Raw genomic sequence first — 13722 nt, forward strand, 5'->3', positions numbered from 1 at the left:
TACTTTCAGAAGTATTTCAGCCAAAGAACCAATCATATGCAAAGCACCATCTTTTTTACGAGGATCAGCATTTGGCTCTGTGAGGATCTGATAACAAAAGCCCATAGTCTTTTGCAGAACCTAGTATAAAGAGACAATTTGAGATATTTCAGTTATTATTCAAAATATTAGAAAATATCCTTATGTCTATGATGTCATTTGTGGCTTTCTTTTCATTTTTCTAATAAATGAACACTGCTCAGTTACCTTATAGGTATTCAGATGCTACATGGCTGTTTGAGGTGGTAAATGGCCAGTTAAGTACAGCCCAGATTTAAGAACATTGTTCTCCTCCAACAAATTTCCTAATCACTTTTAGGGCAAAATCATTTCTAATTACTCTGAATTTGATATCACAATTGAAACAGATCTTGGTGAGATTCGGGAGCACCATCTTGTGGGATCCATTTATTATTTGTTCACTGCATAATCAAATAAATATATTTATACAGTTTGAGTTGCTGTGTCTTGATGTAGACAGGATATCTGTAGGGGTTTTGCGGACCACCTGTCTTCTCAATCCTTCTTGGCATGTGCAAACTAGCTGTGATGGATTGACAGGGTAGGTCCAGAGAATGATTAATGCTGCAGTATAGGATGGTGTAGTGCCTTCCATCTAGAAGAAAGCAGTTGTGTGGCTTCTCCTGAACAGGCCTGTCCGTGTGTGTGGACAGGTAGATGATTGATAAATAGATATAGTATATAGATATAGTATATAGATATTGTGTGTGCGCGCGTGTGTGTACACCCCCCCCACACCACCTGATATGGTCATGTTTGCCCTGAACAGCTATGTGAGCATTGTGTTTTAAATACTTGTTCCTTTATGAATATAAAGTGGTACCTCGGGTTAAGTACTTAATTTGTTCCGGAGGTCCGTTCTTAACATGAAACTGTTCTTAACCTGAAGCACCACTTTAGCTAATGGGGCCTCCTGCTGCCGCTGCACCGCCGGAGCCCGATTTCTGTTCTCATCCTGAAGCAAAGTTCTTAACCCGAGGTACTATTTCTGGGTTAGCAGAGTCTGTAACCTGAAGCGTATGTAACCCAAGGTACCACTGTACTAGTTGTGCGTTTGTTTTCATCAGTGATTTAATTTTGTTGTCAGCTTTGTTGTGCATCACCCTGGGCTCTGCTCAAGCAGTGATGATTCATTAAACAAACAAACAAAATTCTAACAACAGCAGCAGCATTAAAACTGTTTGTTAGAATTCAATTTAAACATGACAATAACATGTAAATTGTAGTGGCTAAGTATTAATCATTGGAAACATTTGGACCTGAAACCTATATGAGGGCCCACACAAATACCAGAAAAAGTTACTGTTCTTGGATTACAGGTAATCCTTAAAAAGCATACCTCTTTCCTTTTGCCACATGCTGTAAACAACAATGTTTGTGCAGCAGTTGTGGGGGAAATGAAGTCTTCAAACACATCTATTAAGCAAAACACAGAAGTCTAAATGTTTGGTCTTTGAAGCATAAAAGGAACTAGTGCAAAAGAAGAAGTGAATTCAGACAACAGAGCCACTTTAGTCCTCTCTCACCAGGTTTTGTTATTTAAGTGCAGCAATTTCCTCTTTCAACTTATGCAAGGAGTTTTTAAAAACACAAACAATAACATAAAGATCCCAATACTGTAAAACGCCTAACATGTTGGAAGTAGTAACTGGAAGTAGTAAACATATTAATTTTGTTTTCAAAACCTAAGTATTGTAAAATATATCCAGAAAGTACTTTCTGCGTTAGGATTAACCTCTGAATGTTACAAACTAGTTTGTGCAAGGGGTGGAGAGAGGCATTTCCTTTATTGTGAAGGTTTCCTGTACAAGACAAGCAGAACAGACCTGTCCAGTTATGTTCTGTGTTCCTCGTACAGGATGCCACAGTAAAAGTTGTGGTGCAAAGCTCTCTTACAACAGCTAGAGGGATGGGATTGAATGTCCCTAACATATGCAGCATCTCCTCATTAGTACTACCTAGCTGGAAAAATAAACTTAGTTTTGAACTACTTACCAAACTTCATACGTATATATTCATATGGATCTTCCTGCCATAGCTCTTCGTCAGCATCTGTGTAGCACATCAGTGGGAAAATAACATCTTGGATAATTCCCTGCAAATAATAAGGAATATAATTTGTTAGAAGCATGTTCGGCATTTATAGGCTGCCCTATCAAAAAAAAAAAAAAGGTTCTCAGGGCAGTCTACAACATAAACTGAACAAGTTATATCAGAATTTTAAATACATCAAATGAAAACTTGAATAAGCCGTTATTACGCCGGTGCTTACCAACAGTTTTTGTGCAACCTGATAATTGCATAATACCTAAAAGAACATCATTTGGATGCGTATTTGATCGTCTGCCACACTGTTTTAAGACACTGTCCAGATGCAGACTCACAGCAATACCATTGGTTATATATTCTTCACCACCTTAGATGGTAATCTAGTGCAATGAAGAGTTCTCAATATCTTGAAAGCTTGCACTTTATTTTGTGACAATTTGGTTGGCCTACTCAAAGTACTGCCCCAATATGGATTTTCAGTGTTTTCTATGGCCAACATAGTTACTTTTACTTTATGTAAATTTGATTTATTTTGGCTTCATATGACACCATGGTATGAAATCGCTGAGAAATATATCATTATTTATTAAATATCTATGCCAATACCTTTAAAAAAAAATTAAGGGAAAATAAAAATAATCTAATGAACTCTGAAGTTTTACTGCTGTGGAAAAAATATACAATTGTCTCAAATATGCAAAAAATAAATAAAAAATCACAAAGATACCTAGAATCAAAAGATTCCTGTAGTTAATTTCTCTGGCTCACCAAGTTTCTTCTAATTGATGGCTTTCAAAGCAACTATGGGTATTTACTGAGCATTATCTTCAATACAACCAAATTTAAAACCGCTTAACATAGCAAGCAGTTCAAGCTCAAGTTCAAGTTCAAAATACACAGGGCTAGAAAAAGGCTTAGGTTATTCATGCTGTTATGCAGTCACCGTTCAGAGAGGATGGGAAAAGAACTTACTTGGATATGGGGCTTCAGATTCTTCCAAGTGACTGCATGCGACACCCCCTGATTGATATAGTTCAGTGTCTGCTGCAGAACTCTAGGAGCCATGTACTGCTTTTCCTTATACTGATATAACACTTTCAGCAAAACCTTTAAAAAAGGGGGGAAAGGAAAAAAAATCTGCTGTTGGTTGATTCTAAAGATTAATGCATCTTGCTGATAACTGCTAAAAACTAACCTTAGCTTGTGTTTAGGTCACAGCTTTCTGCACACATGATTTAGAAAGTACCTATTAGCATGGGAAGGAATTAGGAAACAAGAGCTTGTACCTTTTGGAGTGTGCCAGTAACACCAGTTCTGGTAGTTTATATAAACCAGCACATCCCTACATGATTTGCAAGTAACAGGAGCACTGAAACAATTCATGTGGAAGGAACCTTGATTATGGTCTCACAAATTATGTTCCCCTTTGGAGATGGGACATAGCTCAGTGGTAGAGCCCATCTTTTGCCGGCAGAAGATCCTACATTCAATATCCAATATCACAATACAGTCATTCCTTGGTTTTCGAACAGAATGCATTCCGGAAGTCTGTTCAAACATTTGGAAACCAAGGCATGGCTTCCTATTGTGCAGGCATGCCGGAAACAATAGCGGAAGCAGCATTGGATGTTTGGCTTCCAAAAAAAGTTCGAAAACCAGAACACTCATTTCCAGGTTTTGATTGTTCGGGAGCTGACACATACAAGTACCAAGGTGTTTGACAACCAAGGTACAGCTGTATTAGAGAAAAGACATCCCTCTCACAATTTGAAACTTAGAGGTTTGCCAGGTGGGCAAATAGTCTGACTTGATATATGGCCTCAGGTCACTCAAGCTTCATTCAATACCAGGAATGGAAAACCTGTAGTCCACATGTCGTTGGACTTTCAACACCTATCATTAACCACAGTCAGCAGGACCAATGGTGGGGGGTATTGTAGTCCAAAAATATCTGGAGGGCAACAGGCTCACCTCTAATCTATACCATCATTAAAGACCTTGGTAATCCAAAAATAAATGGTGCAAAACACCAAGAACAAGGGATCAAACCCTTTTAAGCGGTAGCAGTTCCTACTTTTTTTGGGGGGTGGGACAGAACTTTTATTTCAAGTGTTTTCTTAGCAAGCTTAGTATGATCTTTCATAGTTGGATAAAAATAAGAGGGGGAAAAGGATGTTAAACCACAAGTAATTATTAATCAAGCATGTGACTTGAAAGAGAATTTCCTACCTGCTGGACACCAACAGCAAATGCCTTTAGGAAAACTTCTGCAAACTCATTGTACTCCTTGGAAACATTTCCAGGACTTCCATACCTGTTGGATTAGTGAGAAGTCCAATATAATACTGCAATATATTGTGCACATCATCACAAAAGTTACATTTTTAAAAAATGAAAAGGAATATTGTGGAAAAGCATTACCTTTCAAAAAGTCTAGCCAATATATGCAATGCCCACTTCTTACATTTCCACCATGGTAATTCAGGTCGATCATCTTCATCCACTTGAAGGGTTTCCTTTAGGAACCAATAGCAGATTAACAGAATGAGTACTTCACATTATTTGGGGGGTTCTGAGAAATTAGGATCTTTGCTTAAAGTATACCATGCATTTATACCAAGGCAAAATACTGTGTATCTTCTAGTGGAAAAAATAGCATATAGAAAAGGGCCCCCAAATACCTTCAAATTCATACATGTTTTCAGATGATCCAAAAGGAACAGGTCCCATGAAAGCAAGGGAACCACAAACATGTTGGGAACACTGTTTGCAGTTCCAGCACTGCAATACCCACTTCCGACAAGACAAGCAATAGTTCCACTTGAAAAGTAGCTTACCACATCGGATGTGGGAAATACGGAAGCAAAAACTATAAAGAAAGCTTCAGCTTACACATATGGTTTCTTTGCATGCTCATAAACTGACTGGCCTGAATGTAACAAGCACTTACAGCTGGTACATCTCGATCCACAACTGTTTTCAGAATCTCAATCCATTCTGCTAGATTTTGCTGATTGATCAGTTCCATGGGTAATGTGTACTATTAAACAAACAAACAAAAAAGCAATGGTTACAAAATATGCTCAAAATATATGCCATGTGAATATATTCTTTGGAGGCATTCAGTTGATAGAGACCAAAATAAGCTCAAAACGAACTAGTCTACAAAACCCACTCTGGATCAAAATAATCCCAAATGAGTCATTGACTTCCTTAGCTAAGCACTGATGAAAAATAGCTTCAGACAGTAGCTACATTATTTAAGGCAATATTGCACTAGGAATGAAAAAAATGTTCTTACCTGAACAAGAGCATAGAAAATTTTGAAGATCTGTTTCTGGATAAGGACAGACTGATCAGATTGATCAGGGAGAAGCTGGATAAAACGATCCTTCAGAACAGGCAAAAAGTGTTGCATTGCTGCTATCAAAGGAGTCCGCTCCTCCGGTTTCTTATATCTTTAAGGAGGAGGAGAACTGACATTAGAAAGAATTTAGATGCCACACTGATTAAAATAAAGATGTCAAGGGACACCATTAGATTGGTGGGTTAGTGCAACGGAGTGTGGCAGTCAGACTTCCTTAATGTTTGGGAGAAGCATGACTTTGAAGAAGTGAGCACCTGCAATTAGACAAGTTACATCCCAGTCCTCCTCCAAGGACCTCAAGCGTCTTAATTAAAGTTCCCAGGAAATGTCCCAAGGACAAACCCGTGTAGCTTCAACAATAAAACTCTGCAATGTGCTCCAATCCATGCTCTGTGCCAGACATTTAAACTTTTAAAATCACCTCTCATGACCCCTTAAGTGAAAGCAGGTTAGACACTTGTAAATCATCTAGGATTATAAAATTTGAGTAAAATGGTGGGACACAGAACAAGGACTTTGGGAGGAGAGTAGGAGACTAGGGAGCAGCATCCACCATGTTCTGAACTTTAAGACACTTTAAATAAAAGGCTAGTACAGGGATCCTGATAGAAGTAGTCTTTGCAACCTTCCCTTCAATTATCAAAATGGGCCGATTCCACAGCTTGCTCATTTTGACAATTCAAACAACTCTACTGTCTAGGAACTAGCTGTGTAAACTACAAGAACTGGGACCACACATCACTGATGTGGCTCTTCTATGGGTTTATAAGACAGACAGGAACTTACTCATAGTTCTTCACAAGTTGATAAAGACAGAGAAGAATTCCAAGCCAACAGGCGCTATTATCTGCCTGAAGATAAAAGCCAATTTTCTCTACAACTGCAGTCCAACGATTTGGATAATCATGCTTGATAATGTGGTGAATGCAAGTAGTAAGCTGTACCCTGGAACACAAGAAGTTACAAAAATATTGTTACAATGCATTAGCTGGGATTTTTTTTTTTTAGGATAACCGAATTCTTAATTAAAATGAGCAAGCAATGTTGTACTAAATGAAATTTCAAGTTTATTATTAATGAATTAATAATCAAGTAAAAAAAAAATTTCTAAACCACCCTTCATCCAAGGATCACAGGGCAGTTTACAATAGTTTTAGGCGCACAAATGAATTTATTTAAATAGCCATGCTTCTCCAAAGTGATACTGCTAGATTGCCTCCCTTGCCTCATTACCAAATTACAAGGGTGTCATGTTCATACCTTTTTCAGCACCTACCTAGATTTATTTGAGATCATAGCAACATCAACGTTAAAATTTCTAGTGACAATGAAGGCTTAAAATAACAAGGAAAGAGTTGGGAAAGAGTGTGCTCTGTGATCATGACTCAGAGTATACCTAATGAGCTCAGGAGAATGAATAATGGCTTCTACAATATTCTCACGAATGCAATGTCTATCTTCTTCCGGTATTGAGTAAGGTGGGATGTCTCCTGGTGTAGTTTCCCGGTCAGGCCAATACTGAGTTATCATATTTTTCAAGTAGATAACACCTGCCAAGAGAAGCATTCAATATTAATATTGTCCAAGCCCATTTTTAAGATTATGATGTCTCTGTCGTAATACTGATTAACACATATTAAAAACAAACAAACCCAAATGAAACATTATTTTGAGATTAAGCAGCAGCTTGTGACTAACATGTCTCAGAACATATCTAAGGGAGAGTGTCAGTGTGATTAAGTGGTCACAGTGTCACAACTGACACCTGTGTACCAACTTCCTACTCAGATATGAAGCTCCCTTGGTGATCTTATGCCACTCACAATCAGTCTAACCCAGGGGTGTCAAACTCAAATTCATCGGGGGCCACATCAGCAGTTTGGTCACCCTCAAAGGGCCGGTTGTATCTATAGGACTCAATATGTGCTCAATATAAAAACAAGTGGAGGTTTCCTGAATGCATGTAAAGTGGAGGTTTCCTGTGTAGAACGGCCGGCGCCGCTAGAGGGCAGACGTTCTCTGGCTTGTAGGCTGCCGTGCATGTGCTGAAGAGGCGGCTTTCTTGTGTCAAAAAAAAAAAAAAAAGAATAAAAGGTGAAGGCTGGCAGCCAGCGGCAGCTACACGGGCCACATGACGAGGTCTGGCGGGCCGGATTCGGCCCACGGGCCTTGTGTTTGACACCCGTGGTCTAACCTATTTCATAGGGCAACTGTACAGCTAAGATGAGACAAGCCCCCTATAAGCTCTTTGATGGAATTATGGGATACAGGTCTGATGTCTGATGGATATCCTCAAGACTGACTTTGAGCACTCTTTTATGCTATGATCATCACCGTGTCACCTTTGGACAAAAGTGAATCCTTTGGAGGGGTATGAAATTTCTTCACTGTCAAACCTACCCAACTTCACATAATCTTTCAGAATTACTCTGAACTTTCTCATTTGCGCTGATGTTTGGTGACTGAGGTTAAGGTGAAAGTGACTGAGTTGTCAATACTACTGAATTCAACAAATCATTATTTTATCCATGTTTATATTTCCAATTCATCATATTGGTATCAAACAAGATTTTATGAAGTATAAACCAACTGTAAAAACAAAGTATTTCAAATGTAACTGTACCATGATGCAAAAATATAATACAGCTGCAGGCCATGCAAACAAAGCCTTCAGAATGCTATGGAACTTACTTTAGCTCAGCTTATATCACAAGAGAACCATAGAATAGTATTTCCCTTGTGCACCACAGCTGGCATGAAGCAAATCTTTATGCCTACATTCATGACTGGACTCCAAATAATGTGCAAAGCCTGCTGTTATTCCAACAGTCAAATTAGTAATGCATGCATCTCAAACACAATTAGCTTGAAGAGTCTGGTATTATCCCAGCAGTACTATTTCTAGCAAATAGGTTACTTCAGCAGCCATTATGTACTTTTTAAAGAAATGAAATGGCAAAGAAGGATGAGTTGAACTTTCATCTCAAAATATCAACACACCATTGTCATGTAACCATAAGCACACTGAAGACACAGAGCTTTGTATGGAGAAATGTGTATGTTAGTTCTACCACTGGTAGTACAAGCGTTTCCCCCCACCAAAACACCCATACCTATTTTCTAAGACCGTATGGGTTCTCTTCATATTATCTAGGTTACAACAGCTTTAAAATCTACTTATCATTACGTATTTTTGCCCACGGTCAAATAATATTAGCATACATACTATAATAAATAAATAAAATACTTGCCTGCCTGTCTCACTGGTAAATCCAGTTGCTCCGACATAGTGATTTGAAGGAGAGTTGAAACGAAGTTCACTGATTTGTGAGCCTGTAAAGTAAGTGAATACGGTGTAGTCAGATGTCAAAATAATTTGTGGAAACCATTACAAATAAAGCTTTGTAGTTTTCAGAGTGCTGTATGTTCTTCAACTAAAGCTAGACAGCAGGAGGTGGGGGCCCAACTCTTTAAGAAACAGCACCCAGAGCCTCTTAGCAGAGGACACACTTCTGGTTTCCCCCCTCTTTCATTTCCTATGGGCGTGCTTCCCTTCTGTTTTCCTCCCGCTCCCAGACCACTTTCCCATTTGGGAGAAGAGATGCCTATCACATTTAATGCCCTTTACTCTGGCATAATCTTATTAAGAGCTGCTATGTGAGATGTTATCAGCTTTAATACAGGAAGTGGAAATATATGCATCACTTTCTCTTGCTCCATTACCTGCATTTTCAGCTTTATACACTTAGCAAAAAAAAAAAAAAAAAAAAAAACCCACTTTACAGAATTAAGGAGGAGGCAGAAAGGGGACAAGCATCTGGGGGGAAAGACTTTGGCAATCCTAACCACCACTGCACCCAATGTGTTTTGACTACATGTGATTTTGGCTTTATGTGCTATCCCTGGAACATAACCCCCCACATAATTTGAGAATTGACTGTACTCAAGATTTCTCTACCTCCCACACAGCATGTCTGGAAAGATGGCAGCTCAGGAATCCTTCCCCTCTACCCTCTTTTACAGTTTGATTTTTGAGCTGCAGACTATTCCTTCTTCCCCTCCACATTTTCACAAACCAAGGTGCTCTTCTCTCCTTCCTGGTTTGAGAACACTGTGCCTGTGGCTAGGACCTTATCTCTATCTCAAGAGCATGACACTCCACTCTTATGAATCTGCCAATGTTTATTAGGAACATGCTGTTTATCAGAAACATGAAACACAAATCTATGCAGAATGAATCAAAGTTGAGTTTAAAGTCCTAGGGTGTGTGTAAGAGACAATTCCTGCTGTTCACTGCAAGTGACTTACACGCTTGTAGTGCCAGGAAACATTTTGTAAGCATGCTATCTTCCTCCTCATCAAATTTATAGAATTTAAGATGAGACTACTAAAAAGAGCTTGAACAGCAATTTAGAAAACCAACACAATCTTATTCTTGATGGGGTGGGGGAAGTCTCAGACTACACCTATCAACCATGAGTACTGATTAAGAGATCTTGTCACAGAGGGATATTTGCTTTAGAGGAACATCACAGAAATGGAAAAGCTAACGGCTCCAAGGTTTGCTTTAAAAGTTTCTCCAAAGAGATCACAGGGGAAATTGTTCTTAAAAGTCCTGCTACAAATAAATAGGGAATGGCAGCAGAGAGAATGCCCACAGCCACTCAGACTGGATTTAAAAGGGGACATAAAAGTAGCAAGCAGATATTCAGAATCCCTAGCCCTATAAACACACACAATTGGCAGCAAATATTAAAAAGAAAAATACATCTCCAAGCACCTGCCTGCCCCTTTTTAAAGAAGTCCCAGCACTCACTTTAGGAAAGTCACATGTTAGAGTACTGAAGGAGGGGAAGAGTATACAGATCAATGGCTATAAGCCTAAGCCCTTAGTTTCATTAAAGTCCAAACTACAATGATCAGCCCTCTTGCAACAAAGGTGTCAGCTGTAGTGGAAACACGGGTATCTTTTGATTGTTGTAAGAATTTTAAGGATTCAAATATAGAATAAATATTAATATCCATAAATGCATACATATATGGTGCATTTAATACATACAGGGTGAGTCTTTTAAAAGAGGCCCCGTGGAACATGTGTACTCGGTATCCACGGGGCCTCTTTTAAAGGACTCACCCTGTATATATTAAAAGCACCATACACACACAAACACACACACACACACACACAAACCACGTGTCTGAAATAGTATGGGAGAGCAATCCTGAAACCATTTTGTCTCTCCCAATTAGCTCAAATATTCCTCTGCAGTAAGGGAGGCAAATGGAGAAAGCCTTCCCACTGTCTTTTTGCTTCCAAGCAAAAAGGCCACATTTGTGGGGTGAGCTTCTGACCTGGATTCAGGAACTAAAGTATTGACCATCACAAAAGAATGGCCAGACTGCCCAGGTAATGCAATCAGTGACTATTATCAAGTATCCTGGCAGACAGGATTTCTGCTGTAGACCACCTTCTTCCGTGATGTATATATGATGTTTCAGGGGGGTGGTCTTGGACTACAGGGTGGACAATTTCAAGTGCATATATAAGGGCTTGTGCACCATTGTTCAGGGTTCTCCTCCCTCCTGCATTGGTGAGTGGGGACCCTGTTGCAACAGTTCCTTTAATAAAGATCAGGCTTCCAAGCTGCTTTGCTTCTCAGTAAAGTATACTCTGGCTGGCCTCTGTTACTTTCTCCTGCAGATAGGGAACCTTAGAAGGGCTCTATACAGGCTCTGGAATACCCTATAAGGGAAAAGCAGCAGTTTTTTCTTATAACATGGTGTTGTGACCACTACAGCTGTCACCTTTGCTACAAATGGACTGATAAATCAACAACTGTAGTTTAGGTGCTAATGAAACCATTAATCTGCATCTTTTAAAGCTCTTAATTTGTACAATACCAAAATTAATCATCCAGGAAAAGAAAATATAGAACTGGAAGATCACCTTCTGCCACCTAACATTGAAGGGGCCTTAGCCCTATGGATGAGACAAGTTTTTCTATTGCATTGTGGCACTACTCTTTGACTACTATTGACTTTATATTTCATTCACATTTCATTCACTGTCTAAAATTCATCTCCAGCTTTGCTAGTGTAAGGACTGCCATCAGTACTCCACTTATGTTCTCTACCTTACAAGTGTTAAAATTAGTGCTAAAAACAGATCTGAATAATTGTCTTCTTTATTTTTTATCTTACACTGGGGAAGGGCTGTAATTCAACAGTAGAACATCTGTTTTGCATGCTAAAGGTCCCAGGTTCAAGTTCCATCATCTCCAGGTAGGGTTTGGAACATCCTTTGTCTAAAATGCCAGAGAGGTGCTGCAAGTCTACTGTAGACAATACTGAGCTAGATAGATCATTTGTCTGACTCAGTATAAGGCAGCTTCTTAATGTTCCTATTTTTCAAAAGAGATCAGTAGCTATTGCTTCACCATATCATGCTGCAACCAGAAATCCCCTTTACAAGCAGGTACTGTCTAACCCAATTAAATCTGCACAATATGTACTCCATTCTATTGCAAACTATGTATTTTGGTTTTTCATCACATTCAAGAATACGTCCTTCTATATCACGGGTGTCAAACACAAGGCCCGTGGGCCGAATCCGGCCCGCCAGACCTTGTCATGTGGCCCGTGTAGCTGCCGCTGGCTGCCAGCCTTCACCTTTTATTCTTTTTTTTTTTGACACAAGAAAGCCGCCTCTTCAGCACATGCGCGGCAGCCTACAAGCCAGAGAACGTCTGCCCTCTAGCGGCGCCGGCCGTTCTACACAGGAAACCTCCACTTTACATGCATTCAGGAAACCTCCACTTGTTTTTATATTGAGCGCATATTGAGTCCTATAGATACAACCGGCCCTTTGAGGGTGACAAAACTGCTGATGTGGCCCCCGATGAATTTGAGTTTGACACCCCTGTTCTATATCTTTTTTTTCTCATAACATCTAGCCTGCTGAAGAGTTCTGGTGAATTTGAAAGATGCTCAAATAGGCCACTATTTTTGGTCTATTGCAGGTGTAAGGAATTGTTGGATCTCCAGGTGTTGCTGAACTATATATTCCATCATCACTGACTATTAGCTATGCTTGCTTGAGCTGGTGTGAACTGCAGTTCAGCAATGTCTGGAGGGCCAGAGGTCCCTGACACCTGGTTTAATAGATCAATAGGGTGACAACTTCTTCCTTCTCTTACTAGAGGCATGTATAGATCAGTAGATTCTACTGTACTGGCAAGAACAGTTTCTAAAGCAGAATGATTTTTTCATCGCACCTTCTAAAAGCACCATTCACCCTCATTGTGTGTATGGAGAAACTAGGACAACTCATTGTAAAATATTTTCCCTTTAACCACCAGACAAAGCCGAGTCATCTTAGGAGCCGATTACAAATCCAAGTTGTTTGAACATAATGAACTACTCACTGGTGACTCACTTTTAGTTCACTGCCAATATAAAAAAAATTGGCATAGTGACAAACAGGCATGACATAAAAAGAAACCTATTCAGCAGAACAGCATGAACCCAGAACAATCTAATCTTGGTTCAAATATGCTACCTAAAGAGGTGTGATATCATCATGCTACAGATACAAATTTGGAAAAAGATGCATTAGCTTTAAGCCAACCACTTCTCTTTAATAGAGGATGCATTCATTCATCAGACTTGGTTGCTGTTTTATTATTGTTACTAACTTAAGACATGAAGTCTTGGTAAGTCATAACTGAGAGAAAATGAGACAATGCTTCTGATCTGATCTGCATGGAAATATTGCTCTCTTCCAAGGTGCTGCCTTACTTAACTTGTTAGAATTATAATCAGAAAGACTGCCCTTGTAAACAAACTGCAAGGCTGGGAAATGCAAACACGTTAAAGCAAGAGGTGCAAAATGGCATGCAATGGATGCTGTTATTTAGGAATTCAGTTCAAGCAAAAAGGTGACATTGTATCATCTGCTATTTGTGTCAGTGTACATGAAGCTCTCTCATTATAAAATGCTTAATAAGGTACAATTACAGCCTCAACTACAACTATAAGGTACAACTACAACCTTTAACCATATTAAAGGTTAGGGATTTTTATTAATGTAACTTCAGGCAGACTTTGGTATAATCACATTTTTAAGAAAAAAAAATAGTTTTAAACTATATTGCATATAAACAACATGCCTGTCTAAAATTGGAAAGCTGAGAACAGGGAATAAAATGGAAGGTGGACACTTCTTTGAATTTCAATCAATATTTCCA

The 13722-nt window shown here is 39.1% G+C and overlaps 1 protein-coding gene across 2 annotated transcripts in view; it reads right to left on the bottom strand.

Moving 5' to 3' along the window:
* The window catches only part of IPO7 (importin 7), a 39667-nt gene that overhangs the window by 18800 nt on the left and 7145 nt on the right, over window positions 1-13722 (bottom strand). The window contains exons 2-12 of one of the 2 annotated variants that reach the window (XM_083724746.1): window positions 8728-8809; window positions 6873-7026; window positions 6263-6421; window positions 5411-5567; window positions 5060-5149; window positions 4531-4625; window positions 4339-4423; window positions 3082-3216; window positions 2056-2155; window positions 1400-1476; window positions 4-120 (exon numbers count right to left, since the gene is read on the bottom strand). In XM_083724746.1, the coding sequence (XP_083580872.1) occupies window positions 4-120; window positions 1400-1476; window positions 2056-2155; window positions 3082-3216; window positions 4339-4423; window positions 4531-4625; window positions 5060-5149; window positions 5411-5567; window positions 6263-6421; window positions 6873-7026; window positions 8728-8809 (1251 nt within the window). Of the gene's footprint in view, window positions 1-3; window positions 121-1399; window positions 1477-2055; window positions 2156-3081; window positions 3217-4338; window positions 4424-4530; window positions 4626-5059; window positions 5150-5410; window positions 5568-6262; window positions 6422-6872; window positions 7307-7658; window positions 8810-13722 lie in introns of both variants that reach the window. The other variant, XM_083724747.1, reaches the window with a different exon arrangement.

Source organism: Podarcis gaigeae (assembly GCF_964106915.1).
Source record: "Podarcis gaigeae genome assembly, chromosome: 1".
NCBI lineage: Eukaryota > Metazoa > Chordata > Lepidosauria > Squamata > Lacertidae > Podarcis > Podarcis gaigeae.